At 42.9% G+C, this 21,325-nt stretch overlaps 1 protein-coding gene across 1 annotated transcript in view; it reads right to left on the bottom strand.

Annotated features, from left to right (window-relative positions):
• Positions 1–15,301, bottom strand: part of SPATA13 (spermatogenesis associated 13) — a 67,860-nt gene extending 52,559 nt beyond the window's left edge. Inside the window, exon 1 of the mRNA XM_023553132.2 lies at positions 15,134–15,301. Within this exon, the coding sequence (XP_023408900.1) occupies positions 15,134–15,149 (16 nt within the window). The 5' untranslated portion in view covers positions 15,150–15,301. The remainder of the gene's footprint in view (positions 1–15,133) is intronic.
• Positions 15,302–21,325: the final 6,024 nt, after the last annotated feature.

Here is a 21,325-nt window from a genome sequence, read left to right as displayed (position 1 = left end):
TGACAACATCCCCACTTAGATGTCCCACAAGCTCAGCAACTGAACCCAGCTCCCCCCAATACTGCGCTCTTCTCCTATGCTCTGACCCAACCAGCTGTTCAGGTAGCTGGGTGTCATCGCCAACCACTCCCTCGCCCAAAACAATGAAACGATTACCCTGACCTCAAAGTTGTTCATTTCTCTAGCATGACTGCCATTTTCTTAGTCTAGGATCTGTCACCACTGGCTTATATTATGTAAGTGACTCTCGTCTCTTGGTGGCTCCACAATCTAGCCAGTGACCTCTGATCACATCAGTTCACTTAAAACCGTTCAGTGATGCCTTTTTGCACCCAGGATAAAGCCTAATCCCCTGAACACTGGGCCCTGATGGCCCAGGCTCCTTTTGACATGTAGTAGCTGGATCTCTAGTCTACCCCTTCCACTTGCCTTGGCTTGAGCCATGCTGACCTACAGTGATCTTCCTCCTGTTGTTGTTAGTTGCTGACAAGTTTATCCTGACTCATGGCGACCCCGTGTGTGCCGAGTAGAGCTGCTCCATAGGGTTTTCAAGGCTATGACCTTTTGGAAGGAGACTGCCAGCCCTGCCTTCCTAGGTGCCCCTGGGCAAGTTCGAATTGCCAACCTTATGGCTAGCAGTTCGGTGTTTGCGCCAGATATAATCGGGAAGGCCAAAAATCCTGATCATAAAAGATGATACATACATTCATACCATATACAGTTTAACTGAAAAGTAACATTATTTTCCTTTCTTATGATGTAGGATCAAGGCTCTTGGTGTATACCATCTGGCTGGAACTTTGCCCCTTATTTCTTGCATAGGCCATCACCAAATATGATTTCCAGCTTGTTTGTTTAAAGTATAGCAATACCCATAGACATATGTGAAGTAATACGAGTAGATTCCTAGACTTTTTTCTTTTTTTTTTTTTTTGCAGCTGTCTGCTCTCATCTAATTTGACAGAAAACATTTTTTAGCATCACACCTTTACTGAGTCCTTCCAAAGAATTCAATTTAGTTTCCATACGTGCAAGTCTCTTTTCGGTCTCATATTGATACTCCATTTGTATATATTTTAAAAAGCTCCATAACTACAACAATAAATACAACTGCCACAAGCAGGCTTGGGGTTATGCCATTAGTTCCTGGTAAGGATACAACTCAACTGGTGAGCTCAGTAGACATATGGCACCTACTAAAGCCAGCAGTCAGCATGCTGTGTACACCAGCCTGCATGCTTTCAGAAGGAAGGACATCTTTAACCTGATAAGAGAATTTTTGTCCGCTACTCTACTCTGGGTCACTCAAATGGTCTCTCCTCTTTCTGGCCTCCAGCCTTTTGCAAATGCTGTTCCCTTCCCCTGGAATATGCCCTCCACCTAACAGGCAACCTAATCTAACTCCCATCTATCCTTCAGGTCTCAACTTTGATGTCATTCCTCAGAAAGTCTTGGGACTCCCCAGATCTGAGTGCTCCATTTACACGTATCCCGCTGTAAGGTTACTTTCCCGGTCTGCATCATACGACACTGGAAGTCCTATGAGAACAATCTCAGCTTACTCATGATTACACTGCCAGCTACTAGTTCAGTTGTCTTGCATGTGATCGGGACATAACATACATTTGTTAAGTGAATCAGTATGAAGTATCTCGTAAACCAAGAGCACAATTAAAACCCAACTTGGAAAGGTTTCGTAGCACACTGGACACTTCCTGAAATCATACTGTTCGATTATGTCCTAACTGCATATCAAGCAGCATTTTCCTGGGGAGCCCTGGTGGCACAATGGTTAAGCTCTCAGCCGCTAATCTAAAAGGCTGGCAGTTCGAACTCACCAGTGGCTCTGTGGGAGAAAAGACCTGGTGATCAGCTCCCATGATGAATGCAGCCTAGAAATCCCTTTGGGCATTTCTACTCTGTCCTATAGGGTTGTTATGAGTCAGAATCGAGTAGATGGCATACACCACCAACAGGATTTCCCAATGATTTCCTGGTTATAAACTTCATACTAATATTGAATATACTTGCTTTATCAACCCATACTTAGTGCCTTAATAAAAACAAAACAAAACAAAAAACCCAAGTCCACTGCCATTGAGTGGATTCCGACTCACAGCAACCTTACAGGACCGAGTAGAACTGCCCCAGAGGGTTTCCAAGGCTTTAGGGTTGCTATGAGGCGGAACTGACTCCATGGCAATGGCTTTTAATCTTTACAGAAGCAAACCACCAATCTCTCTCCTGGGGGGTTTGAACGGCCTAGAGCTCCTAGTTCTTAAGAAACCAAACCCAAACCAAACCTGTCACTGGCAAGTCGATTCTGACTCGTAGCAACCCTACAGGCCAAAGCAGAACTGCCCCATACACTTTCCAAGGAGCAGCTGGTGGTTTCGAACTGCTAATCTTTTGGTTAGCAGCCAAACTCATAATAATAATAAATACATAAATAAGTGAATGTTTTCCGTTTCTGGACGGATACACTTCGGAATGAAATCGAAGTGAAATAATGAGAATTCCAGACGTGAAGAGAATGTATTAAAGTTAAGCCGAAATTGTATTTTGAAACTACTGTGCCTCAGAGGCAATGGAAAATACCTTGGAACTTCTTTTTTCTTTAGACAAACCAACCTTACATCTGTGTAGGAAAACAAATGAAGGGCTGGTGAGAGGGCAGGGCGGCAGTTGGGTGGGGCCGGGCCCCTGCAGCCAGGTCCCTGCGCGAAGTCTTGGCGCAGGTGTCCACATGGCGGTGGGATGCCGCGGCGTTCCACCCCCAGCCAGGTGACACAGTCGAGCACCTCCAGGACAGATGCTGGCCGCGCTGGCTCTCACTTTAAGAAATGCCTACACATGGCATTTATTAGCAAAGGGGGGGAGTCCTGGCGTTCCTGCCTTCGGTTTTCCAGCTGCGCACCGCCTACTGCGCTTCCAAAGGCTACCGGGCTACTCCTCAGCCAAGGAGAAGCCAGGCGGTAGAAGTCAAGCTTTAAGGCATCGGGCAGAAACCAGCGGAAATCTGTGCTTAAGGGTGGTTTGTTGATGTTTAGCAAAACTCTGGCTACGTTCGCTAACTAGGACCTGCTCTATTTTTCATTCCTGCGCCCTGGTAAAGGCTCCTGACAAGTTTTTCCAGGTCGATATATAGTGCAGGAAAAGCAAGATCGATTGTACGGGAAAGCAGGAAGTTATTCTGTGGTGGAAAGTGTTGCCACCCACCAACATTTTTAGAGTTGAAGTTTTCTTTAAAATAGTCCCCACGGTCAGTGTGTTCTTGTGGTAAAAAGGCAGTATGTCTGATTTCTTATTATTGAGTAATTTGCTTTGAAAATTTTTAAGTATCTTATACCCCACACCTACCTCTTCTTATTCTAGCGGTCTTGGTGAAATCAAGTATCAGTTTGAATGCATCTGTTTATACATATTTTTTTTAACTTGGTTTCTTATTGACAGGAGAACCAGGGATTTTTAAAACCTCAGAACAGGTTTTCAGAATTTAGCTAGTATCCTCCATTCACCAATCCTTGGCCAGCTCTGATGTTTCACAGAGAAGTTGGCCAGCATACTTTCTGGGTTATTCTGTCCTTTGCAGATGACGATGTTCTTTATCATGGCATGCCTTTAAGGACTGGATGTCTGGTTGTCTCCTAATGAAAGATACACACAAGTGCTTATGATTTGGAGTTTACCAACACCACAGTTAGCACACTGATGTATTACCACACCACTCTGCTGGAGATGGAAAGACACGGCCTAAGTCACCGGAGGGCTAGACTGGCTGTTTCATTCTTCTTCCTAGCTTGCAAAAAGTGACTCTATTCAAAAGAAATAAAAATATTGGTTTTTAATTTCTATTTTTTTAAAAGCAAATTAAGCAATTATTTGTCTGAATTTTTAAAAAAAAGTCTAACCAAGTCAATTCACCATGTTTGTACCCCCTCAGAAGAGAAAAGCATTTAACCTAATTTTTATACTTAGTTATTATTGTACCTAATTTGTCATTTTCTTTCCTTTGTTGTCTGGCAACAAAGTAGTATTGGTTAACTAAACAGCTACTTTTTTTGTTTTTAAATAGTATTTTATTGTGTTTTCAGTGAATGTTTACACAGCAGTTTAGGCTCCCATTCAGCAATTTTTACACAAGTTGCTCAGTGACATTGGTTACACTCTTCAGAATGTGTGAATAGTCTCGGTATTTCCATTCTGGATGTTTCCTGTAATCCAGTTTCCCTGCCCCCTTACCTTCTCATCTTTGTTTTAAAGTAATTCTTGATCATTTCTCTCATATAAGTGATTTTTTAAAGGACAACAGTATAAGTGCTACTCTTTTAATATAATACACAGACTTTTTTGCTTTTGTTTTTTAATAGTACAGCCAAATCTAACGATTTCCAGTGCATGGGCATACTTTAGTCCTCTGCTTGTGACCCAGAAGGATCCCACTCAAATGCAATAGCTAAAGAAACTGGATATTCTCCTTTCTGGGGAGATAATGAAGATAATCACTTGGTTTCTCACAAGAGCAAATTAATCTGAACTTGATGAATGGGATGACTAGAAAGGGAAGGGTGAGTGGGCACATGGAAACAATTTTGAAAAGTGATCATATTTCACTTCCAATTAAAGCGTACAGACTAATTAAGGGAGGGAGTAATTCAAAGTAAGAATGAGGAAAATTAGGCTGTGATGGAATAAATTGCCTTGGATGTGAGAAAAAAGCTTCATATAAGAAGAAAACAAAATGTAGAAAGTTAATTCCCAGAAAGTTGTTTAACAGCTTAGGCACATTTCCTAAGAACCAGGACCCAGGCAGGGGAGGATTATCCAACAGGCAAGGTAAGTAGATTATCTACAGGGAACAATTTCACACTTTTTCAGCACATCGAAGATTCTGCTTCTAGGTATGGCTGGCATCTGTCTCTCTCCCAACCCCACAGCACCTTCCTACAGAATCAAAGCTTCTTTCCAAATTTACAGTCCCTGACAGGGGTGGATGACCCCGTAAGCAAGGTAAGCATGGGCTTACTTGCGCTTACTTACTAATATGTTGTGAACAATTTCTCACGTGGTGAAGCCTCTGTTAAGCCCATGTGAAATTGTTTGGTACAGATTAGTAAATTCATGTTTACCTTGCTTACTGGGTAAGCCACCCCTGGACCCAGGGGAAAGAAAGGGCCATAAACACCATCACCAGTAACACTATTACATGTGGAGCTGGCAACCTTCCACACATGAACTTTATAAAAAAAAAAAAAAAATTTTTTTTATAAACTCATAACTGCCACTATGATTCATTATCCTGACTCTACTATTTAAATACCATACCTGGCAGTCAATAAACATTACCGAGGATGTTTCATGTGGCCTTTCTATACAGAGATAAGACAAGTACTCTAAATAAAGCAAAACTACAGGCAGCATAGCAAAGCGCTGTGGTAGTTCTCAGAAGGGAGACCCTGCCTTCACCTAGAAGAAGCAGGTCTTCATTTCTTAAAAAAAAAAAAAAAAAAAAAACCCAAAAAACCCCTAAATTCCCGATGCTCAAATTCTCCATATTTTGAGAATAATTTAGTTGTGGGCAGCTCCTCTTCATTTGGGGGATTTTTGAGAGCACTGATCAGGGAGGAGAAAACATACTTTTATTATTTTTAAAAAGTTTTTATCATACAAGGAGCCCTTGTGGCAAAGTGGTTAAGAGCTATGGCTGCTAACCAAAAGGTTAGCAGTTCAAATCCACCAGCCACTCCTTGGAAACCCTATGAGACAGTTCTACTCTGCCCTACAAGTTCTCTATGACTCGAGGCATCAAGTTTGGTTTTTTGGTTTATCGTAGAAACTTCCAAATAAACGCAAAAGTAGAAAAATTAATATAATAAACCCCACATACGCATCCACAATTATCAATATTTTAGCAATTTTGTTTCAACTATTTCTCATCAGCTTTTTGGGGGGAGTATTGTAGAGTAAATTTCATATAATTCATATATATAATTTCATCCAGAAAACAAATAAGGAAAATAATGACTTAAAAATTACTCAGTATCATAACTAACAAAACTAACAGTAATTTCCATTTAGTCCATGTCAAAATTTCCTCCGTTTTCTCAAAACTATCTTTTGACAGCTTTTTTGTTGGTATCAGGATCCAAAGTTCACATATTACATTTAGATTAAACCAAATTTTTCAATTTGGGTGACACAAGAGCTCTGGCATTCTGTACGTGAGCTCAAGAAGCTGGGTGTCATTCTAGCGGAAAAGCTGGGTGTCATTCTAGCAGAAAAGCTGGGTGTCATTCTAGCACTCTGCTGGGGTGCGAGGCTAGGAATCCCTTGGAAGGAATTCACAGACTAGGAGACAGAAATTCTGCAGCCAGTCTATCATATATGAGCACCTCTCTCCCAAACCAGATGATGGGAGTGGCAGCAACTTTTGTAAGCAATTTGCTGGCCAGTCTTTCTAGCAGGAGCCTTGCTGGCGCAGCAGTGACGTGCTTGGCTGGTAACCAAGAGACGGGCAGTTTCAACCCACCAGCCACTCCAAGGGAGAAAGATGTATGTGTTGCAATGAGGCCCCCATCTCAATGGAGGTAGGAAGCTGCTGTGGTGACAGAAGGGGCAGGACTGTTTGTCGCAGGGAAAGTGGGCACAGCTGCTGTCATAGGGAGCAGGGCCCACCAATCAATATTGCTTTACAAAACTTATAGTAACTCCACCAAGGGATTCCTTGATTTGTGTAATAGAAAATCTCCAAATCAGATCTTGAGCCACCACCATGACAGAAAATCACCAGCACCCACTCAGTTTCCAAACCTATATCAGTTCTCAGACTCAGAGCCTCTAGGATGAAGGCGAGGCCAGTAGCCTTGGGGTCATTCTGCTTTTACAACTCTTCCTCCTACTCTTCCCCAAAGGCATCTTGCACCATTTACCTGGGTAACTGTGCCCCTAGGGAAGGGAAATCTCCCAGAGGTAAAATTTATGCACAGTTTTTCCTAACCCCCTCTGACTGAAAGGAGAGGGGGCCCAAGTAAGGTTTCAGACTATGTGAATTCGCGATTTGGAGCAAAAGGCTTGGCTGAATGGCTTGGGGGAATCTGAAAGAACAAAATGGGTAACAGATCAACTTGGGGAAGGGCTGTGATTGGATATACCTGAATAGACTCAAAGCATGAAAAACTGTATCCCATGTGAATCCCATAGCAAACGAGGCTTCTTAATAATCATGTGGACATTATGTCTCACTCTGCAGATGCCAAACAATCTCCTTTCATCTTGATGCTTGCTCAGTAGGTCCATGAAAAAACTTGGCCATGGTGGCAGAAATGGATGCAGAGCCTCTTTAACCCACACGGGCTTCTCCTCAGCAAACATGGCTCCTTGAAGGACCCAAACAGCTACTTGTGGAAAGCTGATGACAATGGACTTGTCTCAATTTCCAAGTTCTGCTAAAAAGAAATACCAGAAGTGGATGGCTTTAACAAACAGAAATTTATTTTCTCACAGTTTAGGAAGCTAGAAGTCCAAATTTGGATTACTGGCTCTGGAGGAAGGGTCTTTCTGTCTGCTCAAGACAGAAATCCTTGTTTCAGCTTCTTCTTGGCACTCCTTGGAGATCTCCACGATGCATCTATCTTTTGCCCATTCCAGCTTGGTCCTACGCCTAATCTGCTCTTTTTATATCTCAAAAGAGATTGTCTTAAGACACCTCCTACAATGATACGACCTCATTAACACAAAAAATCCTATTCCCAAACAGGATTACATCTATCGGTATTGGGGTTAAGATTTCAGCACACATTTTGGGGGGACACAATTCAATCCACAGCAGATGCTTTTCATACAAAGAGGTCAATGATTTGTCCTTACTGAAAGACACACTTTAGATTGGGATTTCTTTTTCTTGACTGTCAGAACTCTGCTGCAATCCCACTGAAGGCCTTACACACTGTCATGGTATTTCACACAATATTGTTCCTACCCAAAGAACTCCACAATGAAAAAAATGTAAGCCAGTGCCCTAAGTTTCACTGGTTTTATCACACCATCATCCAGAATCATGTTACCACATGGAGAAGAATAATAGCCTATTGAAAGCAAAATTATGGAGTCAGTCTGAAGACAGATCTTGAAGTTAAGATGCTGACCTGTATGGGGTACGTGGTTGAAATCTGTGACTAATATGGTGATATTCGCCCTCACCAAAATATGTGTGTCCTGAAACAAAGGGTGAACCAGGAGGTAACTTCATGTGATTATTTAATAATCAACTTGCAAAATGTTTGCTTCCCACTCAGTAACTATGCTCTGTCAAAACTGATTTTAGTCCCTGGGATGGTTAGTTTTATGTGTCATCTTCTTAGGCAAGCCATTTAATCAAACATTAATCTAGGTGTTACTATAAAGGTATTTGTAGATGTGCTTGACACCTACAATCAGTTGACTTATAATTAAATGAGATTATGTGGGTGGGCCTCATCCAATCAGTTGGAGGGAGCTAAGAGCAGAAATCGTGGTTTCCCGGAGAAGAAGAAACTCTACCTCAAGACTGAGGTGCCAACTTCTGCTGAGTTTCTACTCTACCAGACTGCTTTACAGATTGCAAACTTGCCAGCCCCTGCAATTGTGTAAATTCCTTAAAATCAGTCCATCTTTCTTTCATTTCTTATACATATATATAAACCAAGCCAGTTGCTGTAGCCGCCGTTCCAACTCCTGGTGTCCCCACGTGTTTCAGAACAGAACTGTATTCCATAGGGTTTTCAATGGCTGATTTTTCGAAAGGAGATCACCAGGCCTTTCTTCCAAAGAGCTTCCGAGTAGGTTCAGCTGCTGACCTTTGGGTTAGTAGTCAAACAACCATCTGCACCACCCAGGGACAGACAGACTGGCACACACACACACATACTGTTTCTCTGGAGAAACCTGACTGATAAAGTCTGCCAAGAGAGAAGTACTTCCACTAGAGTTTGATGATAATGGTCCCACTGAATTACAACTAAGCGTGGCCATTTTAGCCTCCTCACGCCACTGAGAAAATGCGCACCCAAGGGAAACATGGTGCCTTTTATGGTCTCTGCAGTCCCTGGACTAACGCAACAGTCTTCTAATGAGTCTCACTTCCTCTGCCTTTGCCCTAAACTGTCCTTCCTCTCTAAAGCATAAATCAGAATGTATCATTCCTGTGCTGAAAATGGCTTCTCTTATACTTTGAATAACTCAAACTCGTTATCATGACCTGCAATAACCTGGCCATAACCTACGGCTCTGACTGCAAGGTCCTCTTCTCCTCCCTGGTTCTCTTGGCTGCAGGCACTGGCATCCTCTCGGAAGCTCAGGCACACTGTGTTCCTTCCTATCTTTGGGCATGTGACACCCCTTCTGTGTGGACCTGTCCTCCCTTAGATCTTCACACAGCCGTCTCCTACTCATCTTTCAGATGTCTGCTCTTTAGAAGCATTCTCTCTCCCTCCCCACGGTAATCGTCAGTGCCTGAGATGGTCCTAGTGATTGACTTGTTTAATCTGTCTGAATGCTAGAGTGTATATTTTTGTTATGCCATACCCTCTGCTGTATTCCAAATGGTAACAACAGTGCCCAGCTCATAAATGATGCTCCATAAAGTTTTGTAGACTGACAAGGTATTTTTTACTAACTAATAGGATGGAAGAAAGGAGACCATGGCAACTCTAAGCAAGCAGGCCCACTAACAGCTCAGAAGCCTAAGGGGAGAAAGTTTGGGCCACCCTACCCAGCAAAGAACCCTACCAGGTAAGGTGCTGGGCAGAGGCAAGGACAACACACAGTGGGAACTGGAGAAGCAAAGTTAACAACCCCACCTATAGCCCTGCAACCAAAGACAGGAGAGAAATTTCCTTTTTTGATGTCACAGGTGGTGCAGTTAACACACTGGGCTATTAACCGAAAGGCTGGTGGTTCGAGGCACCTCAAAAGAAACACCTGATGATGTACTTTCCCCAAATTGGCCACTGAAAATTCTATGGAGTTTCTACTCTGACACACATGGGGTCACCATGAGACAGAATCCACTCGACTCAACAAAAACCGGTTTAACATTAAAATACATAAACCAAAGTATTTATTTTCTATTTCCTTTTCCTTTCCCTCTACCTGTGATAATAGGGTGATGCTTAAATTTCCCTCAGGTAATAAAAATTTAAAAGGCACTGCAACAGAACTGGAGGAGGACTGGACCTTACTTGGAGGTCTAGACTTGGAGATGTTTGCAGTAATTGATCAGCCTTTGGGGTGTGTCCCTTCCGGGAAGGAATGAAAGGGTTTTCAATTATACACGGAATTAAAAACAAAACAAAAAGCAAACCCTCGAGTTGATTCTGACTCACAGCAATCCAATAGGACAGAGAAGACCACAGGGTTTCCAATGAGCAGCTGGTGGATTCAAACTGCCAACCTTTTGGTTAGCAGCTGAGCTCTTAACCACTGCGCCACCAGGGCACCATACATAGAAGAGTTGTTTCATATTAGAATGACGCTCTTTTGGAAATTAGTGCCCTCTGCTCTGCTGTATTTTTCTTTATCGTACTACCTAACATGTTGAACAGTTACTTGTTGATTTATTCCTTGCATCCTCTCACTAAAATCTAAGTCCCTGAGTGAAGGACGTCATTTTGTTCACTCTTCTCACCTGGCACACAGTAAGCACTCAGTAAATGTTTACTGGATGAATAAATGAATGAATGAACATAATACCTGTCCAGAATATGTCTCAATTTCTCACAGCACCTCGATTCCACTTGGGAGAATTACCTTTCCTCCAATGTGTTCAGCCTTCTTGTTCTAAGTTGCCGTCTAGTTGGCCCCCTACTCACAGCGACATGATGCACTGAACGCCAGTCCGTCCTGTGCCATCCTCAAGAATAGTTGTGGCTTGGACCACAGGGTTTTCGTTGGCTGATTTTTGGAAGGGGCTCACCAGCCCTTTCCTCCTAGTGCGTCTTAGTCTGGAAACTCCACTGAAACCTGTATAGCATTACCTCAACACACAAGCCTCCACTGCCAGACAGGTGGTAGCTGCGCCTGAGATGCACTGGCAAGGAATTAACCCAGGTCTCCTGCACGGAAGACGAGAATTCTACTACTGAACCACCAATGTCTCATGGGTATCCAGCCTGAGTGAACAGGCAATTCAGGTGCCTGCCTCCTGATATAGAAGTCAATGGGTCCCTGCAGGCACCTAAGCTTGGAGAATAGAATCCTCTATTCTGGTATTTGGACTCAAGTGACAGACGGCTAGAAGGACAGGTATTCATCCACACGTGGTGCCAGGGAGGGCACCAGGACCACTCCTTGTTGCTACATGGCCTTTCCTGTAGTTCCTTGGCTCCCAGGAACAACCTTGATTGCTGTCTACTTACTAGCCTGGTTCCTCAGCCATCCCACCAATTCTGAGAGCCACTGACACCCCTCCAAGAAATTCCCTTTTCATTCAAGCTAGCCAGAGTTAGCTTTTGTTGCTTCTCAACCAAAGAACCACAATACCCTCACATCAAAAAACAGTGTTACAGAAAGCATGGAATGAGGGCCTGTACATAGTGCATGGAGCTGGGAGGAGAAACTGTCTCCGTTCCTACCACCCTAATGACGCTATTTTCATTTTTGCATATTCTTTTTATATCTTTGACCATATGTGTACATATTGTATACGGTTGCAATCATGGTATACATGTGGTTTTGTTTCATGTATTTACTCACTTAAAGTAGTCATTTTTTCTTTAGTTACATGTTATAAACTGTTTGAAGTAGTCTCCCATATAACAATTCAACCAACCATTCCACAGTAAGTGGGCATTTAGATTGCTTCAACTTTTTGCTATCACAAATAACTCTGTGAAGAACGTCTTGCACATATAGCTTTTTTCTTCTTTTGGATAACTTTCTCAAGATGCATCATCAGAAGTCGATTATTAGACCAAAGAAGGTGAACATGAAACATACAGCCAAACCACAGAAGAATTATAATGAATTTACTCTGAGTTTCACAGAACTCTGACTAGGAAGAATTTTGACATATGGTGAAGGGAAGGAAGGGAATTCTAATCAGAGGGAGTAAGCAGAGGCAAAGAAAGTGTGAGAGACTATGGCTGACAAAGGGAAGCCTGAATGGTAACGTCTGGCAGGAGAAGTGGGGAAGACAGATGGAAAGTTAGACTGGGGTCGCAGAAAAAGCCTGCATACCAATCTAAGGAGCTTGGACCTTATTCCACTGGTGACGGGGAGAGCTTGAAAGTAAAGAACCTAGCACAAGCTGAACATGAAAAATAACTTTGACAAGAGTGTGTATGGAAGACTGGCATAAGGAAGTGATTGGAGACATGGTTAGAGAAAGGGTCAATAAACTTGAGAAGCCAGGGACCCTGGAGGACAAAAATTGACTCTTTGGACACAGGTTCTGATCCCAAGGTTTGCAGCCTGCTCATCTAGGAGGAAGACAAAGCCGTCAGGAACAGGTGGGCCATGGGCTTAATTCAGGAGTAATAGGATCTCTCTCTTTTGGATTTGTTGGATTTGAGATGTTTACAAGTTTCCTCAACCTTTAGCTGCTATCTAATTTCTCTTTCCCATTATGTCCTGCTTGACAAAATAGTGTAACTTTGACTCCTCTTATTAAGGTGTGTGGAAGTGAGTTAGAAGCCATGCAAACACACCAGAGGCGGTCACATTTCCTCATTATCCATCACTAATTGACCTCTCACAACCCTGTCTGGCTCTCCATGCCCACTCCCTGGGCCTCTCCTCCCCAACTGCTGCTAGGTCAGAGGTCATCAGTGACCTTCCTGCCACCGTGATTGTTGGCCCTTTCTGAATCTTCCTGCTCTTCAACCTGTCTTTAAGACTTCCGTCAGCTTCAGTGATGCTACATCCTTTTTTTTCTTTTACTTCTCTGACCAGTCGTTGTCTATGGTCTTCTCCTCTTCTTCTCACCCTCTAATTTTTTTAATTTATGGTGTTGTAGTTATCTAGTGCTGCTATAACAGAAATACCACAAGTGGGTGGCTTTAACAAATAGAAATTTATGTTCTCACAGTTTAGGAGATTAGAAGTCCAAAGTTAGAGTGCCGGCTCTAGGGGAAGGCTTTCTCTGTCTGCTATGGGGGAAGGTCCTTGTCTCTTTTGCGCTTCTGCTCTTGGGTGATATTTATGTGACTTGGCATCTCTCTTCCTCTGCCTCTGCTTGCCAACTTGCGTTTAATCTCTCTTATATCTCAAAAGAGATTGACTCACGGTACATCCTAATCCTACTTCATTAACATAATGAAGACAACCCATTCCCAGACAGGATTATAACCACAGGCACAGAGATTAGATTTACAACACATAATTTTGGGAGACACAATTCAATGCATAACATGTGGTAAATATATATGTAACAAAACATTTGCTACTTCAACACTCTCCATGTGTACAGTTCAGTGACATTAGTTACGTTTGTCATGTTGTTCAGCCATTACCATTATCCACTTCCAAATTTTCCCATCACCTTTAACAGAAGCTTAGTGTCCCCTAAGCAATGAGCCCCCCTTTCCCCCTTTCTCCCACTGGCCCCTGGGAACCACTAATGAACTTTGGTTTTTATATACTTCCCTGTCTTAGATATTTCATGTAAGTTCACCCTCTAAATTTAAATGTTCTCAAAGTGACATTCTCAGCCCTTCCAATCCTCTTGAAACTACACTATCTGAATCAATCCACTCTTATGATTGGAGTTGCTACCATTATGTGGCAAACTTGCCCACACAGCCAGTTAGAGCTGGGCATTAGACTCCTAATGCCCAGCTCATCACCCTCCTTGACCACCACACTATATTCATAAAAGTCAGGCAGTACAGGCAGCAGCTGAAGATTAGTAATTTGCCATGCTTCTTTAAAGGGTCATTACAGTCCCTTGGTTTAAGCATGACCTTCGGACTAAAACTCCATTTGACTGTAGGTTCAGATCATATTTCTGCTGCTTCCTGAGTGAGTGACAGTTTACTTCTTTATGCTTAGGCTTTTTTATCTGTAGAATAAGGATAATAATACCCGTTGCCATCAAGTCAATTCCAACTCATAGCCGCCCTATAGGACAGAGTAGAACTGACCCATGGAGTTTTCAAGGCCGCAATCTTTACAGACGCAGGCTGCCACATCTTTCTTCTGAGAAGCGGCTGGTGGTTAGAACTGCTGATCTTTCAGTTAGCAGCCAAGTGCTTTAACCACTGTGCCACCAGGGCTCCTTGAGGATAATAATAGTATCTACACTGAACAAATGAGTTAATACACTAGAGCACATAGGATAGTGTCTGGCACACGGTATGTGCTCAGTAAACATCAGCTCTTACTAGTCTCACTGAGTATATGCCTGGCTGTGCCATCACTCACCTCACTGACTGGCATTGAAGTGAACATTAACGTAGGGGAAGACTTCATTTTTTATGAATTTTATGTTAATTCAAATAAACATGTATTTATTGGGTAAACACTATGATGGCGTAGCTGGGTGGTGCAAGCAGTCAAGCATTCAGCTGCTAACCGAAAGCTTGGTGGTTCCCGTTCACCCGAAGGCATCTCAGAAGAAAGGTTTGGTGATTTATTTCCAAAAATTCAGCCACTGAAAACCCTATGGCACACAGTTCTACTCTGACACACATGGGGTCACCATGAGTCGGGGCCAATGTGACAACAATTTGAAAAAACAGTATGATAGCATATTAACTACTATATTATATAAACTGTTCTTTGGTGTTCAAAACAGTGTTGGTGAATTTCAAATAACCCAGAAAAGAGCTTCAAAAAGGTGAGGGTGAGTCCTTAGGACTCCATTCCCATTTGAATTTCCACCTGTAAGAACTGAGGAATGTAGATACCAGAAGAAAAGCAAACTCCTCACACTCGGGTCCCTGTGACGGCTCAGAGAGCACACTCCTGGACAGGAGGTAACAGGTGACCAGACGATATTCATAAACATATGGGAGCAGGATGAGCCCTGCTTCACCATCAGGCAGAGGAGCAGAAGCTCCAGCCCAGAGAGAGGCCGAGACGGCGCAATCACCCATGCGCCTGCTTTTAAGGGGAAAAGCAAAGGCAGGCCTCTGCTCGGAGGGCACGTGAGACTTACTGTTGGATGCTCTCATCTGGCGTCGGCGTCCCACTCGATCCAGCCCAATGGGGGTGCTTTGGGAAAACGTGAACGGACGGAACCGGGCCGAAACAGCTTTGTACGGTGGCACCTGGTGAGCTGGCACCGGAGGCCTGGTGGCGGGCTGCAAGAGGAAATCAAAGAGCTGTGAGGAGATGCCAGGAAGTCACAGCTCCTGCAAGAAGATCACACGCAGCTGTGAGGTGCTCAGAGGTCTCGCCTCAAAGCCACTCACAGCTGAGATGGTTCCTCCAAACCATGTAAGCCTCAGGCTGCACCAAGGATCAGCTGCAATGAATCAGCCTAAACATTTAAAAAATCATCATGAACCCACTGGCTCTTACCTCATAGCATCACTTTTATCGTATTTGTCAGCTACATACCAGGAGGTCATACCAGACGGTCACACCAGGTAAAAGCAAAAAGTCTCAGAAGAGGAACAGTAACTTAAGGAAGTGGCAGAGTTCTCACACAGACAGTGTCAGAGGATGAGGAAGATGCCTTTCAAGGAACAATCACCAAAGGAAGCAAAGACTGAGGCAGAAGCTCTCACCAGCCAGAGGGACCCGGCTGTGGGCCCACGTGCTTATCCTGCCTCATCTCTTCACCCCTGCAAACCCTCTGCACAGATACTAGCACATGCAGGAACTTGATAGTCATTTGTGGAACTAAAGGCAATTATTGTTTAGCTAAATCACCATGACAACTGAGCTCCTTTCAAAGAAGACTTGGTTTCCTACAAATTTATCCTGGTCTCCTTAGAACCATCTATACGCCGTTTTGATTTTCCATATCAACTATCCTGATAACTATATGGCAAAGCCCAAGTCTCTTCACGCTTTCCTTATGTTTTTCCTATCTTTCCACCCAGCTCCCTAAGTTCGGTTATGTTGCAGAAAATTATTTTACTACACACCTCTTTGATGCTCTGACATGGAATAATTTTTAAGTGCTTAGAATTTCTTCCCTATGCTGTGTTTTGAGCTAAAATAGGTTAGAATTAGATTTCGCTCAGAAATATTTCCTACCTAGCAATGTGGAGCATCTTAAACAACCAAAAGCTCTTAAATATTTCATGGTATTCTTCAACTTAATTTTTTTTTTTACATTAAGAATTTAATTCAACCCAATTTGGTAAAGGAGGACCTTTTGAGTGCTTGCTATAAACAAGGCATTGTGCTGGGATTTACAGGGAGTATGTCATACAATCCAATATTAAGACTAATACAGAACTTCCCTTTTAAGAGAATTTTACAGGCTATTTATGACAAGAGCTGACAGGATTTTAACATGAGATTGGACACTTCCTCATATACTGTTTTATGAACTCTTAATCATGGCCTGGGTATCCACCTCACCAAGCAAGTACAAACTCCTCCCCCACAAGGCCTTTCAATGTTTTGTATCCTCAACATGCTCACTGGGTACTTGATTGACACGTTGATTTATAAAACATGCTAAGGGACCAATAGTAAGATTTTAATCTACTGTCAAATAGATTAAGGTTGCAAAGTTGCAATTGAAAAGTAAAGACTAAGGAAATGATTTTTTTTCTAAGTTATTTCCTGTCTCCTAAAGAAAAATAGATTTCTTCTTATCTTTACATTCCACCAGTGGATGATACATTCTCCTTCAAGAATTTCTTCCTTCAGGAAACTATGACCTGGTACCCTTCTCTTTTTAAAAATCTCAGGTTATTTAAAAACAAACAACAAACTAGTTTCACGTGTTTTTTTTTGTGATGCCAGGAAAGAAAGAAGGTTAGTAAAAGTGGGTTAGCACCCATCCAAAGGTCAGGTGGTTAGTTTTACTCATGCATGTTTTCACACAAAGTCAGGAAGCAAAGGTTGAGAGTTGACAGCAGCATACCAGGGGAAGACAGAGAGAAGGAAAAGCAGCGTCCCGCTGAGTGTGCCGCAGCAGAACAGAAGCAGGACCCTCAAGGAGTTTTGCTGGCTTTGGTGGAAGCACACCAGATCTTACTTGAGTTAGAAGAGTCTCTATCTCCTCTGCCGGGTTGTTCCCATAGAAGCTGACGCCACCTATCACGGAAATGGGCCTTCTTCTCCGGCTTCCTTTAGGGAAGCCCAGGGGAGCTGCATCAGTGGGCACCATGCCCGGCTGGTGCTCACCATCCACAAAGTCCATTTTCTGGGTGTCTACAGCAACAGAGTCTTCAGGGATAGACAGACTTCGGCTTGCTGACTGGCCATAGTCCGAGAGGGGTCTCGGTCTTGACCTCTTACCAGAACCCCATCTCCTCCTCGGAATCCTCTGTGCCTCTGCCTTTTCTTCATCCTGTGCCGAGGCTCTCCGCCAGTGCTCATCAGTAACCACCTTTTTCAAATGTGAACAAGTTAGGTGAGCTCAGATATTCAGGAGGGTATTAAACAAGCACAAACTATGCATCCCCTCCCACCTTCTCGGTCCTTCCTCAAGGCATTCTTGGTTTACTAGCCTATTAAAAAAAAGTTATTTATGTAATAGAAAGTGAGGACACAATTAAAGCACGGATTAAAATAAGCAAATCTAACCTTCATTTGACATGAATTAGATACCACGATTTAAACTGATGCTTGTTGACAAGAGACATTAAGAAAACGAACACCATTGTTAATTAAATGAGCTGTGGCAGGCGTCTCCCAAAATATCTACAACAATAGCCCGAGGAGAGGCAGGACTGCCAGTAGAAGAAATGAATGTGTAATGCTATCTGCATTGCTACTCTTAGGCCATTTTCTCTCAATAATGTGAGCTACTTAAAAATAGAACGTGCTGTAAGATTAAGTTCAGCGCTGTTAGGATCCAACCCGAGATGATCACTTTGATCAGGCTCTGGGGCTCCAGGGAGCAGGGTGATGGGTAGGGGTCAAAGAACTAGGTCGGGTGAGGTGTGTGATCTTGGACAAGTCACAACCTTTCTGGACCTCAGGTTCCAGACTAGACAATTCCACAGCTCTCAGGAGTCTATGATTCTAAATTGGCAATACCTTCTAATTTTCCAAATCTCTTCTTCAGAGGCAGCGTGATGTACTTGCGGGGGGGTGGTGGGGAGGGGGACCATGAGCTTTGGAACTGGCTCTGCCAAATCTGGCTCCGCCGCTTGCTAGATTTGTAAACTCATACAAGTTGTTTAACCCTGGGTACCCGGTTCTGTGATTGTTCATGGGGGTAATAGGTCCCCGTGAGGATGAAATGAGACAAGGGTGAGATAGCCCTTATCAGCTGTCGTTAATGATTGCTCTTAAAAAGCTATGCCATAGAATAACCAGAGCCAGGAATAAACCTCTATCTCAGCAGACAAGATACAGCTGTTGCAGAGATAAAGCAGGGATGGTGCAAGGGGGAGTCTGTGGCATGCCATCACAGCATGCTTGCCAGTCACGGCTAGATGACTTCAGTTCTTCCATTTCTATCAATGGCTTTTAAAACCAAGACAAAAAAGGATGTCAGGGCAAGGGCATCGTGAGAAGCTGTTCTTGCACAAGTGAGCATAAATAAAAGCTAACTGTGATGCTACCTTAAATATTTATACAGTTCCATCAAATACATAAAAGGGAGACTCTGGGTGGTGCAAAAGTTTAATGTGCATGGCTACTAACTGAAAGGTTGGAGGTTCAAGCCCACCCAGAGGCGCCTTGGAAGAAAGGCCTGGTGATCTATGTCTGGAAAATCAGTCATTGAACTTGAGAAGTCAGAGTACGAGACTAGAGCAGGGGAGCCTTGAGTCAGGTGTACCGGGCAGGCAAAGGCGCAGGCCAGGGAGGCTCCTTAACCTGAAAACAAAATGGTGGTGGCCCAAGAAGCCTCGCTCTTATCATTTAGTAGCAACAGAGATTTGAAATGGCAGGTCTCATAATTTCCAGTCAGGTATGCCTAGAATTTCCCAAGATCACATCTCATCAAGAATGTGATAAAGTGCCAAGGATGCAGGAAGGGATGTACAGATACTCTACTGCAACCCCTTCTTCTTTCAAATAAGGGAAACTCAGACCTAAAGAAGTTCAGTGACTTGCCCAGTCTCACGCAGCCAAGTAGCGGCAACAGGTGACACTGAAATGGAGCTCTTGTAATTTCCAGTCCAGAAGGTTTTCCACTATACCATGTCACCTCTGCTGAAAAGAAAGCACAGCACAGATCCTAGCAAACTCCACCTACCCTGCTTTTTACCAACTCTCACTGCCTTGAACGCTATTTTAAATTCAAATTGCCATCAAGGGAACAGAGGAAAGAAATCAGAGAAGTTCATATAACTTTATGCGTCACATCTGAAAAACAGACTATAATGGGTAGTTTAAATAAATTGCTAAATCAAATGGCACAGACAACTTAAGTAAACAGTAAGAACAAAACCATTTATATTACTACCCTGTGAAAAAAAAGATGTACAAATGACATGCTGGAAAAGAGAAGCACAACAAAATTACAGGCAAGGAGTCGTCTAACTGCTCACTATCCACATGCAGTTTTGTGATTGCTTAGTTGTTTGTTTCTGCCCTTAGGCAACATGCAGCCTGCCTTTCCTCACTGACACTAAAAATAAGGAAATGGGTTTAGGAATACAAGAAGTTGTCCTAGTTGTTCAGGTAACAAATCCTCTAAGGACCAAAACACACTCCAGGAAATGGTCTAAACTGGGTAAAGCTGTGCTCACAGCAAGGAAATTATACAAAGAGGGGACATAGCGTGGACAGGATAATTCACTTCCACACTTTAGGCCTCAGTTGTCACCTATTGTTCCTGCACTGGTGAGCATAAATAAAAACTGCAATTCTACTTAAAAGTATTTATGTATATAGTTCCATCAGAATATGGAGGAAGAGAAAGCACAACCTCTAAAAGGTACAAGGAGTCCCTGGGTGTTCCCAACGGTTAATATGATTGGCTGTTAACTGTAAGTGTGTAGGTTCGAGTCCACCCCGAGGTACCTCAAAAGAAGGGCCTGGCGATCTACTTCTGGAAAATCAGCCCTTGAAAATCCTATGGAGCATAGTTCTCTGACACAAATGGGGTCACCATGAGTCAGAATTGACTCCATGGCAACTGTTTTTTTTTTTTTTTTTTTAAATATACAAGCACACACCAACAAACGACCCTCTCCAACAATGCCAACAGCCTACCTCAGAATGTGCTACGGGCAGCGGCTGGCCACAGACACACTGAAGGAACAAGCAGGTGACCGCGTCCATGTTTTCTAAAGATTCGTCTTTGCCTTTAAAACACTACAAGCAAGCAGGGATACACGCCTAGTCCAGGTTCTTTCACAATCTGGCAGTCTAAGCTTCAGATTAATTCAGGGCTCTATATGCTTGAATAACCAATTCACGCCCAAGTTATAAACTCTTGTAAACAGACTTTGCCGAGGAGTCCCTGCCCTTTTAACTCTTGCTTCTCAGTATCACTTTTAAAGAACTTTCCCTAGTTGGTGGTTTTTTTTTCTTATACAAGATTTCTTTCTACAAAAGTAAAAAAGCCAAGATCTCTCACCTCCAGTTAGGCACTTCCAAAAATTTTTTTGAGACCACAGTGAAAGAAAACTGTTAACGGGGAAAAAAAGGCTTCCACAAAATAATTTGATTTCACACATACCCCTTTAAAAGCCTGGCCTAAAATACCTAAGTATATGGGGTCAAACATCAGAGTAATTCAGAAGAAAATATTTTAGGCAAGGAAATTAAAGATGCTTTATGAAGATTTGGAAAAAAATTAGAGAGACTTCACTCCAAAGGAGCTAAAGGTATCCTGAAGATGCATACTGATACTATAATCAAACCTGCCAGATTTTTCCAGGAAACCAGAATCCTACACACCATGGAGAATTTAGGCACAATGAGAGAGCTAGAGGTCACAAGGGAAAACAGCTTCACAGTCAATGATGTAGAGTACTGGGGAGTAATGAAAATAGATTTTGGAATGCTTACTGCATGCCAGACCTGTCCCAGATACGTCAGTCTTCACAACCACTGAGTAAGTACCATTAGTCATATTTACCTTGGGGTGAAAATAAATAAAATTACTTGCCCAAGTTAATATGACAAGAAAGAGAAGGAGCCCATTTTACAATCTGGTCTGATTTCAAAATCTCAGTCTTCCCACTCTACAATACTGCATCCATGGTGTGCATTTTTACAGCAGACTTTTTCCAGTACCAGGTGCCATCAAGTCAACTGA

Source organism: Loxodonta africana, chromosome 23 (assembly GCF_030014295.1).
Source record: "Loxodonta africana isolate mLoxAfr1 chromosome 23, mLoxAfr1.hap2, whole genome shotgun sequence".
Taxonomy (NCBI): Eukaryota; Metazoa; Chordata; class Mammalia; order Proboscidea; family Elephantidae; genus Loxodonta; species Loxodonta africana.
This window is presented reverse-complemented; position numbering and strand designations above follow the sequence as displayed.